We start from the raw sequence: 16,075 nt of genomic DNA on the forward strand, positions 1-16,075 counted from the left end.
CTCAAGAACCTCAGAGACACCACTCAGGACTCATAACATTCATTGTCCTAAGCTTTATGCGGCATCTCCTCACTGGTTCTCAAAATTTGCAACAATGTAAACTCGCATTAGTGTCCAGAATTCACCCCAGTATCACTTTTAAAGAGTTAATTAATTAGTACATAACTAAGTTCTAATTAATTAACTCTTTAAAAGTGATACTGTGGTGAACTTTGGATATTAATGCAAGTTTTCATTGTTGCACATTAGAAGCTTATTACTATCAGAGGATATTTGACTTTTAGCCCTCATTGACATGCCAAACAATACGGTGTCATAGGATAATACCACCGGATTATCTAACAAACTGTTGATTTGACCCCATATTGATTTCTAAAAGGCAAGTATCAATGGACAATAGAATAATAAATGATCTAATGTCCCAGCTTCAAAATGACAGTGCCAGCATCTATTAGATTTAGAGCTATCTAACTTCTGTAAACGAACTGGGGTCCAAAATGCTCTATGTAACAGAAAAAACCAAGTTTGTCTCATAGATGCATACACTGTTCATCTCATCCTCCAAGCCCAAATACATGGCCATTGAGATGCAGTAATTTGATGCTTGATCTCAATGCTCCAAATGTTCCAAAGACCAGGTTTTGGTTTCTTATTTAAAAATCCAGATATTAATTTATACCACTGAGCGGCCTGATGTCCCAGAAAGTCCACCTGAAATATTTAGTGCTGGCATCTGCAAAGCTAAGTAGGCAGAATTTGCCTTTTTAGCTATGTGAGTGCCAGCACTAAATATTGCCATCACCCTACATAACTTCCAGCTCCTCCCTAACACCACCCCCTGACTCCTGACCTGGTGACCCACTGACCCCTGACCTGACTTTTCTGGGGCCAGTCAGAGGTGCTATTCAGCAACACTGCTCACTTTAATGCTGCTGAAGATCAAGGATTAGGTGGTGGTAAGCAGTTTAAACAAGCAGGAGCCTTATGGAGCGAAAAATACGGTATATTGTCCAGTCCTGGTGATTTGCTACTGTTCAATTTAGAATATTTCTCTCAATTAATATTAGTTTAAACAATATTAATATTAGTTTAGCTTCAGTTTTGATTTGGGTATACATTTGCCTTAAGGTGTGGTTTTCTATCTTAAATAGTTGTTTAAACTAATATTAATAGAGAGAAATGTTTTAAATTGCTTGTAGGGGGATCCTTGAGAAAGCAAACACTTATGAAACATGTTGGATCCAATGCTCCCAGGTCGAATGTAATTAATCGGTGGATGATGAGTTTAAGCTAACTATTAAAACTTTGCATATAAAAAAAAGTTATATTGCCTTAAGAAAAATGATAAAACTTGAAATATAAAATATAAAACAAAATATTTTCTAAGGCCGGTGAGGAACTTGTTGCACAATAGTTCCCGCTTGATAAACCCGATTATGTGAGGCAGTGGAGGTGTATCTGAGGCCTTTAGAAATCTTAAATATTGAGATAAGTTGGTGATAAGCTGAATGCACTGATATTTTTCACTCAGAATTCTTTTGAGTTATGAATTGTTGCCTTATAGAATAGCATGCAGCCAGAGGTATGTGAAAAATTTTAGTAGGTACCAATTAATTTCAATATTTAGCACCCAATTATTGCCATAAATTGGCTCATTTGTCAATTAATCTGCACAAGATCTCAGGAGCACACCCAAAGTTTGGTATGCAAATCTAGTCACCATCTATAGAATCTGAGGGATTATACATAAATGAATTGTATGGAGCATGAAAGGAGCTTATGTGGTGTTGCCACAATATATGCAGTATACAGAAAACTGTAAGTTACATGTATCCTTGCCACAATTGCATGACTATGGTTACATGATTTGCTCATACAAGTAATACCATAATGGCATTTACCCATATTACCACAATGGATTCCTTTTTTCTCAACTCATGTTTTTTTATATGTACTACAGTGTTACACATTTGAGTAGTTATGGTGGTTTATGGACAGTTTTTCTTGAAGTTATTAACTGGTTTATTTATCTTTTTTAATTTCATTGCCCTTTTCTTTTACTGTATATTAGCTATTTAATTTGGTTTTTTTTTAATCTTTTTATATTGTTATTTTTACATTCTTGATATATTTTTATTGCTTTATATGTTTAAACTCCTGAGGCATGCTCTCCAACCAAAATACGGCTTGTGCTGAGTCAAGCTTTGTGTCAAGTCTTTGCTGATTTAATAAAGTCTTTTGAAGGAATATTGATTTTGATCCATAGAATTTCATGGTGAAGGTTTTATGGGGTAGGTCACCAGGTCTTTCCCCAGCCCATAGCACTTAGGAAGCAGGGGATACCATTAAGAATGGCACGGGAATAAACATCAACAATTGAAAGAAGCTAAGGAAAACAGGGAAGCATGGCAAAGACTGAATGGGTAGAAGCTGTAATAGTAGCAGTAGTTTGAAGGAATGCTGCTGGTTTGGTCTTTGTTTCCTATGAGCACAGTTACACCAGGTCAATAGCAGTTGTGACTATGATTCTGTAAACATAAGACACACTGATGCCTTTTAGGCTAGAATTCTATAATGGAATCCAGGTGCCCAGATGTAGTTACAGAATAGACTCTCTTCGTGCAACACTGAGATGGTGGTCACATATAGAATTGCCCCCCAAGTGACAACCTGCTATGTAGTATTTTATAATTCATTTTTCTAAGACAGATATCTAGGGGAATTGAAACCTTGAAGTATGCTTTAAGGGGAAAGTTCATGAGCTGCAATAATAAAATAAATAATTAAATGTTTGCTAAAATGATTCAGATTTTCCAGAGCTTTTCAGAAATTGTATTTTAGGAGCAGCCAAGGGAATTAGAGAATGACACGGGGAAAAAATCTGTCCCCGTCACTGCCCCGTCACCGGCCCACCATCCTCTGCACCGCCCCGTCACCGCCGATCCCTTCACCGCCCCGTCACCGTCACCGCCATCCCTTTCACCGCCCCATCACCGCCACTGCCATCCCATTCACCGCCCCGTCACCGTCCCCGCTGCATCCATATAAGCCTTTTTCCTTTCACTCCCTCCTTCCAATTTGAGCCGGGAACACTAGCGATCGCACGGTCCCCGCGGCCACTACCTGCCTGCCCGGTCGATCCTGGTGTTTGGCCGGCTCTCTCCCTTCTCCTCACCTTGGTTTGTGGGTTTTCTTTTTCGGCAACCTGCGCGCTTTCCCAGGGAGCCGCACACGCGCGGCTGCTCAGTGTTCGATCTTCTGCTCTGCTGCAACTTCCTGTTTCCGGTTGCGTCAGAGCAGAAGATCGAGGCTGAGCAGTGGCGGGTGTGCGCGGCTCTCTGGTAGTGTGCGGGTCGCCGAGGAGGAGGATCTGCGGACTGGGATGAGGAGAGGGGAGAGAGCTGGCTGGACACTGGAATCGATTGGGCGGGCGGGTGTGAGCTGCGGGGACCGCGCGATCCTTCATGCCTCACTGCGGGGGACAAGACCATTCACCGCCCCGCGGGCGGTGAATGGCCTTGTCCCCGTCGCCGCAGCGACTGCTAGTTTTCTTCCCCGTTTTCGGCGGGTGACCCGCGGCTAAAATGCGGTGGCCGCGGGTAAACCGCCACCGTGTCATTCTCTAAAGGGAATACCTTAATAAAAAGAATATCGTAACCTAATACTCTCTTCGCTTTTACAGCGCTCAGCATAGTGTGGTTCTACTGCTTCAGAGTTTTTCAACTCCGCGTCATTTCAGCAAAGTGTCCGCTGAAGAAGGCGTCTTCTACACGCCGAAACTGGGATCCTTGTTGCGACCTATTGTCTCTAATAAAGACTTATTTTTGGTTGAATAGACATCCCCTTTGCCTTTCTTGTTGCTTTCTGTGCATATCTCAAGGCGAGGGGCTCTTCTGCTTGCCTGCTTGTCCATTTCCGAGGGACACACACATTACAGGCTCTACCTCACTCTTCCCTCAATCACACAGCTGTCGATAACAGGATTTATGGGAGTCTTTCATCACAGGCATCCCCCACTCCCCTTGCTCTATACTCCAACTGCCAGATTCTGAATAGGTCGCCCAAAGTTGGGCACACAGATATAGGCGTGATCGGTGCAGGATCTAATTTGCTAATTAGGTGTTATCAATAATTGGTGTCAACAAGCACGTAATTGGTAGTAATTAGAAATTGTATGAGGATGTGCCCTATGCCTTATTATATAATATACACGCCTAAATTTCATAGTGTGCAATTCATGTGACATGGTCATGAAAGGGGCATAGGCAGGTCAGAGGCATTCCCGGAACATAGGTGCGATGTTATGGAATACAGTAATTGCTATCAGTTGAGCACAAGCATTTATGCTAAGATGTAAATGCGCATGCCCAAAGTTAGGCATGAAGGCCCTGATTCTATAAACGGGGCACCTATATAGTTGCCTAACAATTTTTTTTAATTGCCCGAATTGGTGCTGATCATTGAAAGCACCATTATGCACTGATTAAAAAAACAATAAAAAAAAATTAATTAACCAGTAGGTGTCTAACTAAGTAGGCGTCTAAACCGAAGCATTTAAATGTTTTAAATAAATAAAAATAAATGCATCTCCTGCCTAAAACCTAGTTGAACTACAAGTTTCCAAGTTTATTCCAAGTTTATTATAAGATTTGATTAATCGCTTATTCCATATTCTAAGCGATGTACAGCTAAAAATTACAAAGTTAAGGTAAACCTACATAACTAATAAAAATTAATATTAAACATGTTAAAATATCGTAAAAGGACATAACATAAAATAACATGACTAAACATAAGCAACAGGACTATTTAACATATATGATCAGAAAAAGGTAAAGTTGTGGGAAGAAATACAATTCAATATAAAAGAAACAATTAAGGTAAAATAACATTGGGAAAAGGGGAAGAAATGTAATATAAAATGTAAAAATGAAAAAATTCAATTAATCACTAAAAGCGTCTTTAAATAGGAATCCCTTAAGTTTGCTCTTAAATTTGTCTAGAATTCTTTCTTCTCTTAAATAAATTGGCAGGGCGTTCCAGGCTAAGGGAGCCGTAACTGAGAAAATAGAATGACGTCATGTACCAATAACTTTTAACAAAGGAACAACCAATAGATGTTGTTCAGTACTCTCGAAGTATTAAAGGGGATTAAAAGTTTATAAATAAATGCTGGGGTTTTGAAAATTATAGATTTGAGAGTGAGCAAACTTAATTTGTACATTATTCGATAGGTGACCGGCAGCCAACGTGCTTTCTCAAGTAAAGGCGTAACGTGATCGAATTTCTTGGCGTTTTTGATAAGTTTAATCGAGGCATTTTGTATAATTTGTAAGCGTTTGATTCATAACATTCGGCATACAAATTCACACAATCTACGTTCTTCGTACTAATACCAGCAACATGTAATCATACTAAATGGTTAGGGGTGAAGTTTGGGCGTGGACAGAGGTGCTGGTACAGTAGGCCAAGAAAACCTGGCACCTAACATTATAATGCCTAGCAGTGGCTAAGTTATTTTAGGTGCCACTAGACGCAATTCTACAGACAGCGCCTAACTTTGATTGACATGTATTAGGTGCCTACCAACTTAGGTGTCGTATAGAGAATCTGTCCCGAAATGTGTGCTAAGCTAGTATTCTTTTTTTGTTGTGGTTTCTTTTTATATTTAATATAATAAGTTCAGTATAAAACTATTCTTTTTAAAAAAAAAAAAATTATTATTTTATAAACTACAACAGTGCAATACATTTGATTGAATACAGAAAAATATTACAGAGATTACACCATTTTATACAATTAGTATATAGAACCATAACTTTACCCACCCACCCTTCTATCAATCTATATATATAAAATCGGAGGTATGTATGTGTGTATGTATGTATGTATGTATGTGTGTGTGTGTGTGTGTGCCGTGATCACGCAAAAACGGCTTGACCGATTTGAACGAAACTTGGTATGCAGCTCCCTCACTACCTGGGGTGATATGTTCTGGGGCTCTCGCGGCCCACCTGCACATGTGGGCGGAGCTACAAACAGAAAATCAGATTTCACCCATTCATGTCAATGGAAAAAATGTAAAAAGCTGCCATTCTCACAGTAATTCAAAAACGGCTTGACCGATTTGAACGAAACTTGGTATGCAGATCCCTCACTACCTGGGGTGATATGTTCTGGGGGTCTCGCCGCCCACCTGCACACGTGGGCGGAGCTACAAACAGAAAATCAGATTTCACCCATTCATGTCGATGGAAAAAATGTAAAAAGCTGCCATTCTCACTGTAAGTCAAAAACGGCTTGACCGATTTGAACGAAACTTGGTATGCAGATCCCTCACTACCTGGGGTGATATGTTCTGGGGGTCTCGCGGCCCACCTGCACACGTGGGTGGAGCTACAAACAGAAAATCAGATTTCACCCATTCATGTCAATGGAAAAAATGTAAAAAGCTGCCATTCTCACAGTAATTCAAAAACGGCTTGACCGATTTGAACGAAACTTGGTATGCAGATCCCTCACTACCTGGGGTGATATGTTCTGGGGGTCTCGCGGCCCACCTGCACACGTGGGCGGAGCTACAAACAGAAAATCAGATTTCACCCATTCATGTCAGTGGAAAAAATGTAAAAAGCTGCCATTCTCACAGTAATTCAAAAACGGCTTGACCGATTTGAACGAAACTTGGTATGCAGCTCCCTCACTACCTGGGGTGATATGTTCTGGGGGTCTCGCGGCTCACCTGCACACATGGGCGGAGCTACAAACAGAAAATCAGATTTCACCCATTCATGTCAATGGAAAAAATGTAAAAAGCTGCCATTCTCACAGTAATTCAAAAACGGCTTGACCGATTTGAACGAAATTTGGTATGCAGATCCCTCACTACCTGGGGTGATATGTTCTGGGGGTCTCGCGGCCCACCTGCACACGTGGGCGGAGCTACAAACAGAAAATCAGATTTCACCCATTCATGTCAATGGAAAAAATGTAAAAAGCTGCCATTCTCACAGTAATTCAAAAACGGCTTGACCGATTTGAACGAAACTTGGTATGCAGATCCCTCACTACCTGGGGTGATATGTTCTGGGGGTCTCGCAGCCCACCTGCACACGTGGGCGGAGCTACAAACAGAAAATCAGATTTCACCCATTCATGTCAATGGAAAAAATGTAAAAAGCTGCCATTCTCACAGTAATTCAAAAACGGCTTGACCGATTTGAACGAAACTTGGTATGCAGTTCCCTCACTACCTGGGGTGATATGTTCTGGGGGTCTCGCGGCCCACCTGCACACGTGGGCGGAGCTACAAACAGAAAATCAGATTTCACCCATTCATGTCAATGGAAAAAATGTAAAAAGCTGCCATTCTCACTGTAAGTCAAAAACGGCTTGACCGATTTGAACGAAACTTGGTATGCAGATCCCTCACTACCTGGGGTGATATGTTCTGGGGGTCTCGCGGCCCACCTGCACAAGCGGGGGAACTACAAACAGAAAATCAGATTTCACCCATTCATGTCAGTGGAAAAAATGTAAAAAGCTGCCATTCTCACAGTAATTCAAAAACGGCTTGACCGATTTGAACGAAACTTGGTATGCAGCTCCCTCACTACCTGGGGTGATATGTTCTGGGGGTCTCGCGGCCCACCTGCACACGTGGGCGGAGCTACAAACAGAAAATCAGATTTCATCCATTCATGTCAATGGAAAAAATGTAAAAAGCTGCCATTCTCACTGTAAGTCAAAAACGGCTTGACCGATTTGAACGAAACTTGGTATGCAGATCCCTCACTACCTGGGGTGATATGTTCTGGGGGTCTCGCGGCCCACCTGCACACGTGGGCGGAGCTACAAACAGAAAATCAGATTTCACCCATTCATGTCAGTGGAAAAAATGTAAAAAGCTGCCATTCTCACAGTAATTCAAAAACGGCTTGACCGATTTGAACGAATCTTGGTATGCAGTTCCCTCACTACCTGGGGTGATATGTTCTGGGGGTTTCGCGGCCCACCTGCACACGTGGGCGGAGCTACAAACAGAAAATCAGATTTCACCCATTCATGTCAATGGAAAAAATGTAAAAAGCTGCCATTCTCACAGTAATTCAAAAACGGCTTGACCGATTTGAACGAAACTTGGTATGCAGATCCCTCACTACCTGGGGTGATATGTTCTGGGGGTCTCGCAGCCCACCTGCACACGTGGGCGGAGCTACAAACAGAAAATCAGATTTCACCCATTCATGTCAATGGAAAAAATGTAAAAAGCTGCCATTCTCACTATAAGTCAAAAACGGCTTGACCGATTTGAACGAAACTTGGTATGCAGATCCCTCACTACCTGGGGTGATATGTTCTGGGGGTCTCACGGCCCACCTGCACACGTGGGCTGAGCTACAAACAGAAAATCAGATTTCACCCATTCATGTCAGTGGAAAAAATGTAAAAAGCTGCCATTCTCACAGTAATTCAAAAACGGCTTGACCGATTTGAACGAAACTTGGTATGCAGCTCCCTCACTACCTGGGGTGATATGTTCTGGGGGTCTCGCAGCCCACCTGCACACGTGGGCGGAGCTACAAACAGAAAATCAGATTTCACCCATTCATGTCAATGGAAAAAATGTAAAAAGCTGCCATTCTCACAGTAATTCAAAAACGGCTTGACCGATTTGAACGAAACTTGGTATGCAGTTCCCTCACTACCTGGGGTGATATGTTCTGGGGGTCTCGCGGCCCACCTGCACACGTGGGCGGAGCTACAAACAGAAAATCAGATTTCACCCATTCATGTCAATGGAAAAAATGTAAAAAGCTGCCATTCTCACAGTAATTCAAAAACGGCTTGACCGATTTGAACGAAACTTGGTATGCAGCTCCCTCACTACCTGGGGTGATATGTTCTGGGGGTCTCGCGGCCCACCTGCACACGTGGGCGGAGCTACAAACAGAAAATCAGATTTCACCCATTCATGTCAGTGGAAAAAATGTAAAAAGCTGCCATTCTCACAGTAATTCAAAAACGGCTTGACCGATTTGAACGAAACTTGGTATGCAGTTCCCTCACTACCTGGGGTGATATGTTCTGGGGGTTTCGCGGCCCACCTGCACACGTGGGCGGAGCTACAAACAGAAAATCAGATTTCACCCATTCATGTCAATGGAAAAAATGTAAAAAGCTGCCATTCTTACAGTAATTCAAAAACGGCTTTACCGATTTGAACGAAACTTGGTATGCAGATCACTCACTACCTGGGGTGATATGTTCTGGGGGTCTCGCGGCCCACCTGCACACGTGGGCGGAGCTACAAACAGAAAATCAGATTTCACCCATTCATGTCAATGGAAAAAATGTAAAAAGCTGCCATTCTCACTGTAAGTCAAAAACGGCTTGACCGATTTGAACGAAACTTGGTATGCAGATCCCTCACTACCTGGGGTGATATGTTCTGGGGGTCTCGCGGCCCACCTGCACACGTGGGCGGAGCTACAAACAGAAAATCAGATTTCACCCATTCATGTCAGTGGAAAAAATGTAAAAAGCTGCCATTCTCACAGTAATTCAAAAACGGCTTGACCGATTTGAACGAAACTTGGTATGCAGTTCCCTCACTACCTGGGGTGATATGTTCTGGGGGTTTCGCGGCCCACCTGCACACGTGGGCGGAGCTACAAACAGAAAATCAGATTTCACCCATTCATGTCAATGGAAAAAATGTAAAAAGCTGCCATTCTTACAGTAATTCAAAAACGGCTTTACCGATTTGAACGAAACTTGGTATGCAGATCACTCACTACCTGGGGTGATATGTTCTGGGGGTCTCGCGGCCCACCTGCACACGTGGGCGGAGCTACAAACAGAAAATCAGATTTCACCCATTCATGTCAATGGAAAAAATGTAAAAAGCTGCCATTCTCACTGTAAGTCAAAAACGGCTTGACCGATTTCAACGAAACTTGGTATGCAGATCCCTCACTACCTGGGGTGATATGTTCTGGGGGTCTCGGGGCCCACAACTCTATGTTGCTTGCTCAAGGGTGGGTTCACCCAAGAATTTATATGTTCTTGCTCCAGGAGGTGAAACTAAAAATGTTGTTTATAATCACGTTTTGCGTTAGTTGTATTGTATTCATTTTGTCAAATATTTCACATAATCAAGTTTCAAGTTCAAGTTTATTATTTTTCTTGATTAATCGCTTAATCAAATTCTAAGCGATGAACATATTAAATAAAATCAAATAAGGACAATACAGTACAAAACAAACTTTAAATACTAACATTGGGTAAAAACTAATACATAATATTGTATATTCATGACATAGGGTAGGATAAGGGTTAGAAATACAATTGATAAAGAAAAGTAAAACAAAGGAAAAATACATTAGGGAAATCAGTTAACTCGTAGCTTAACACAGTACAAGAATATCACCAAATTAAAAACTATTTAAAGAAATGTTTTCAAATTGCTTTTAAATTTTCCTAAATCCTGCTCATTCCGCAGGTAAATGGGAAGATCGTTCCAAGTTTGAGGAGCAGTTACTGAAAAAATAAATTGACGTCTAGTGTTAATAATTTTAAGTGACGGAATGGTTAATAGGTTTTGCTCATTAGACCTCAGAGTTCTATTTGAATGATAAGGAATTAAATGTTTAAATATGAATGCTGGGGTCTTATGAAGAAGAGATTTAAAAACAAACAGACAGAGTTTGTACGTTATCCGATGATTAACTGGAAGCCAATGTGCATCTATCAATAGGGGTGTAACATGGTCATATTTTCTAGACTTAGTGATGAGTTTAATGGATATGTTCTGAATAATTTGAAGTCGTTTAATTTCGTTTAGCGATATCCCCTTAAATAGGGCATTACAATAGTCCAATTTAGAAATCACTAAAGAATGAATAAGAATGTTTATTGATTTAGGACATAGGAAATTAGCAATAGATCTTATCCTACGTAATCTGTACAATGTAGATTTAATTATAGTGCTAATATGATCATGGAAATTAAGTTTTGAATCAAAAGTTACCCCTAAGATTTTTATATTGTTAACTAATTGTAATGGTAAGTTTTTTATTGTAATAGGAGCAATAAGAGTAGGATTGTCTTTCCAAGGAAAGAGCATAACGTTGGTTTTTTTAATATTAAGAGAAAGTTTATTTCTATTTAACCAGTGGTGAATTTGGTCGAGTTTTTCACTAATTTCTTGAATATCAGATGTTTTGTTTAAATCTATTGGATGCAGAAGCTGAATGTCGTCTGTGTAAGCGAACACCTGAAAACCCACGGACTGACATAGAGTGATCAGAGGAGCTAGGAAGATAATTTGAATATTGTACTTTTTATTAAGCTGTAAAAAAATAATTTCATTCACCACTATAAAGTATCTTTATTTGAATCCATTTACAGTGTTATTGCTATAATTAAATACCTGTGCAACGCCGGGGCATCAGCTAGTTATTAATAATACAAGACATCTTTATTTATTACATTGATATGAAGAATTAATATCAATTTCTCAATTACCTCTCCCTCCCCCACCTCCCCACCCTGGATTTGTAAGGAAAAACTTAGAAGAAAGTATTGTGTAAAGCTCATTCTGTAACTGAGTGCTTGGTAGGAGCTGGTTCTGTAAATGAGTGCCTACTTTCCTTTATAGAATACTACTATGATTTAACCGTGAAATACACACCTATATGTTAGGAACAAACATTTTTTCCAACCATAGAGATGACAAAAAATGTGAGGCCTACCCCAGACTCCTTTTATGGGGCTCATAAACAAAACATTCAGACATCCAAAAACCCAACTAAGTCGGCACAAGGACATCCTAATCGACGGTGTAGAACTGCCAATTTTTGAAACCAGCTTTCTGGACATCCAGTGGGACTTCCAAGCCCCTGTGCGTCCAGAGCTCAGAGGTGTGTGTTGGGAGGAGTGTTATGGGCGGGCTCTTGGCAGGCTTATAATTAGACATCTTGCAGGGATAATCAAATGTTTTGGCAGACGTCCTGGTTTTGAGTTAGACCTGTTTTAAAAGTGTATAAGTGTTAAAAAGTTACCCAGAGTGACCACATAACCACTGCAGTGATAATGTAAAGACACACACACACTTACCCAGCACTCACTGACCCCCTAACACCCCACAAAGATCAAAATATGTAAGTACATACCTACCTATAGAAAAGCAGCACCTGGTACAGGAAAGCCTAGTAGACCTACATACAGATGTCTTAAGTAGCCTGGTGGGCTAGTGAACCATAGAGAAGAGTAGCAAGTCCCATAAGCAACTCTAACTACTACATTTATGATGGAAAGTGTGAGTCCACCAACAGTCCCTAAAACCTTGTAAAGAGGGTTCTGGTGAGATGCTAGCCCTAATGAAGATGCATGTGGAGGGGCCTAAGGCCCTGATTGGCTCAGGTGCCTTGGGCTCACTTGGGCTCCTCCATTGGCCAATCAGGGACTTCCATAGGCTCCTCCCTAAGAAAGTCCCTGATTGGCTCAGGTGCCTAAGGTCCCTCCCAAGGGAGGAGCCTAAGATGCCTGAGCTAATCAGGGCCTTAGGCCCCTCCCTATGCATCACATAATGCACCAGGAAGGGGCTTAAGGCTCACATTGCTGACGGTGGCCAGCGGAAGAGCAGGAGGGACTGAGCACCCCTCCTGCTCCTGACTTAAAGGTATGATGCAGCCGGGTGAGGGATCTATGGCAGGAGGGAGTGGGCATCCCTCCTGCCATACTTAGGTTCTTCAGCGTGGGATGTGGGTGTCGGGGGGGGGAGCATATGGTGGCAGGAGGGAGTGAGCATCCTTACTGCCATATTCTCGTGGGGGGGAGTATCTGGTGGCAGGAGGAAGTGGGCATCCCTCCTGCCATATTTGCATGGGGGGGAGCGTCGGGGGGAGCATGTGGTGTTGTGGCAATTGTCGGGAGAGAGGGGTACACGATTGCAGCAGTGGGGGATTTTTTTTTTTTATGGGACAGATATTTTGTGTGTGTAATACACACAAAATACCTGTGCCATTAAAAAAAATAAAACGGCAGACCTGTCGATAAAACAGTTACTGACAGGTCTACAGCAGTCGGGATTTTAGGATCGTAAAACCCGATGGAAAATAGCCAACCAATGTAAGAGAATCAATCGCTTGGCTATTTTGCATGGGGATTTACTAATTTGCATGGCTGGATCAGAAAATGGGCGATCAAGGGGGGAAACACGCGGTGGGCTGTTTGGTGAATCAGGGCCTTATTCCGCCAAAGACAAGAACTGACTTTGGAATCAGTGGTATAGTAAGGGGGTGGGAGGGCAGAGGGTAAGGGTGCTGGCATCTCCCCCCCCCCCCTCCACCTCCCCAGGTGAGTGAGGGACTCTTAAAAAATGCATTCTCTGTACTTCATACCTGTTCTTGTTGTTACCAATAGTGAGCAGGGTCTCCCCCTGCTGCTTGTGCCAACCTCAGCTCTCCCTCTGATGTCTGACTTTCTGTTCTTGGGCCTAGGAAGTGATGTCAGAGGGCAGGCTCAGCCAGCATGAGCAGAAGGTGGGGAGACTGTGTTCACTGCTGGAGACAGCTACATGAGGTATGGGGGGATGCATTTAAGAGACACCCATTGCCGAATGGGATACCCCCCCCCCCCGCCCCAGTCGCCACTGGCTCTCATTACACCACTGCTTGGAATTTATGGTTCATAACGTCATAGCTCCTTCCTTTTTTGGTGATGACTTCTCTACTCATATCTTACAAATGGTAAGCCTTCCCTAACCTGGAAAAATCTAAGTTTAGTGTGACAAACTACCCCCTCCCCCCCTTTCCTAAAGCGCGATAGCGGTTATTAATGTAGGGAGCCGCACTGAATGCTCCACACTGCTCCCGATGCTCATAGGTTCGCTGCGCTAATAACCGCTATCACGCTTTAGTAATTTGAAAAGCCTGGCATGGGCACAGTACAACCTCCACCCCCCCACCCCCCCTCCTTTAGCAGATCTAAATCTCTGCAGTCAACAATATCAGGTGAACAATACTTAGGCAGATGTATATATAAAAGCCTGTGTTAATTATATACATTTTGGGATTCTCAACCCCTTATTTTGCGTTCTCTTTAAAAAATAAATAAATAAATAAAACATCTTATAAGATAAACCTAACATGATACCAGCAATAAAATATCAATCCGACTCTATAGCTGCCTTGTTGTAAAGTATATTATACAGTGTAAGGTCAACTATGTATAAGAACTTAGGGGCTTATTTATTAAAAGTTTTCTCTCAAGTTGTGTCTAGGGGGGAAATGCTTAGTAAACAAGACCCATAATTTGGCGTTAAAGGCTAAATCAGCCAATCAGACTGTGTGATGTTGTGTTTTCTAGCAAACAGTGATCCAACTCAGAGCAAATATTCTGTACATGTGTGCACAAGATCTGAATAAGTTGCGTCATCGGAGCTCCTCTATGTAATGTTTAATTTTTATTACATTAGGTACAGGTTTCTTTTAGTCATTAGCAACATTTTTTTCTTATGAATATGGGTATAGTGCAATATTACTATCCCAGTAAAATAAGTTTTTCACAGTAAGAAAATGGACCTAGTTAATGTGCTCATTTTTTTATTCCAAAGGGACTGGCACTAGTAAACCAGCAAAATCAACAGCTGTGCCTCCGGGACCTCCTGTGTATTTGGACCTGGTTTATATTCCCAATCACAGTAACTGCAAGAACGTTGATGTCGAATTTTTTAAGAGGGTGAGGTCCTCTTACTATGTGGTGAGCGGGAATGACGCGGCTGCTAACGAACCAAGCCGGGCCGTCCTGGACTGTCTTTTGGAAGCGAAGGCTCAGTGGGGAAACAATATGCAGGTAAGCTATGGGGGTTATTTTCATTTCATGGCACCGGATTGTGCATTTTGAAGGAAGGGGGTTGAAAGAACCAAAAGAAATTCTAAACTAGTTCTTATTCAAATGTGATTTACAAATTAATATATAAGTAATGTGTACAGCAGTCCTTTGTACTCTTATGCTATCACTCGTGTTCTCCACAAACAGTACTTCATAACATATTAATTTATAATTTTTACTTATTCATTGGTCTTCAGAAGTGCAAGTATTAGCTAATTGGTTTGAGTGGCCAAATACTATGTGGCACTAGCTTCCTCCTCAGATCGTTATGTTTTATATAAAGTGCTTTAGTGAAATTAGTGCTTCTATACTTCAATGCTTGAGTAAATAAAGAAATAATGTTTCAACTTATCTTTTTTTCTGCATTTTCTGAGTTTTCCCTTTGTCAATAGTTATTGGGAAGGGACCTGTCATTTTGTCACAAAATTTCCAATGATTGGGATGGTGTGGAGCTAAAGCAAAAGGGGGGACTTTTTCTTGATACAGCCTTCGGGCGAAACATGTCGGAATGACAGGTCCCTTCCCGATAACTATTGACAAAGAGAAAACTCAGAAAATGCAGAAAAAAAGATAAGTTGAAACATTATTTATTTATTTATTTAACATAAGAACATAAGAAATGCCTTCACCAGATCAGACCTTAGGTCCATCTTGTCCGGCGACCCGCACACGCGGAGGCTAAGTTAGGTGTTCCCTGATGGACACCTTGTTCACCCGTGTCCCTCAATGTGATTTGCAAGAAGGTGTGCATCTAACTTGCCCTTGAATCCCAGAATGGTGTTCTCTGTCACAAACTCTTCCAGGAGAGCATTCCAAGCGTCCACCACTCGCTGTGTGAAGCAGAACTTCCTGACATTAGTCCTGAGTCTGCCGCCCCTCAGTTTCAGTCCATGATCTCTTGTTCGAGTCACTTTTGACAATGTGAATAACGAAGTTTCTTGCTCTATTTTGTCGAAACCTTTTAGTATTTTAAAAGTCTCTATCATATCTCCTCGCAGCCTTCTCTTCTCGAGGGTGAACAATCCCAGTTTTTCAAGGCGTTCTTTGTAGCTCAAATTCTCCACATCTTTTATTAGCTTCATGGCTTGTCTCTGCACCCTCTCCAGCAGGGTTATATCCTTCTTTAGGTAGGGAGACCAGTGTTTAGGTAGGGAAACCAGTGTTGGACACAGATTTC

General features: G+C 41.8%; 1 protein-coding gene across 2 annotated transcripts in view; it reads left to right on the forward strand.

The window, feature by feature from the left end:
* The window catches only part of MAP1B (microtubule associated protein 1B), a 222,888-nt gene that overhangs the window by 196,631 nt on the left and 10,182 nt on the right, over positions 1 to 16,075 (forward strand). For both annotated transcript variants that reach the window (XM_033929061.1, XM_033929070.1), the window contains one exon: positions 14,621 to 14,859. In XM_033929061.1, the coding sequence (XP_033784952.1) occupies positions 14,621 to 14,859 (239 nt within the window). The remainder of the gene's footprint in view (positions 1 to 14,620; positions 14,860 to 16,075) is intronic.

Source organism: Geotrypetes seraphini, chromosome 1 (genome assembly GCF_902459505.1).
Source record: "Geotrypetes seraphini chromosome 1, aGeoSer1.1, whole genome shotgun sequence".
Lineage (NCBI taxonomy): Eukaryota > Metazoa > Chordata > Amphibia > Gymnophiona > Dermophiidae > Geotrypetes > Geotrypetes seraphini.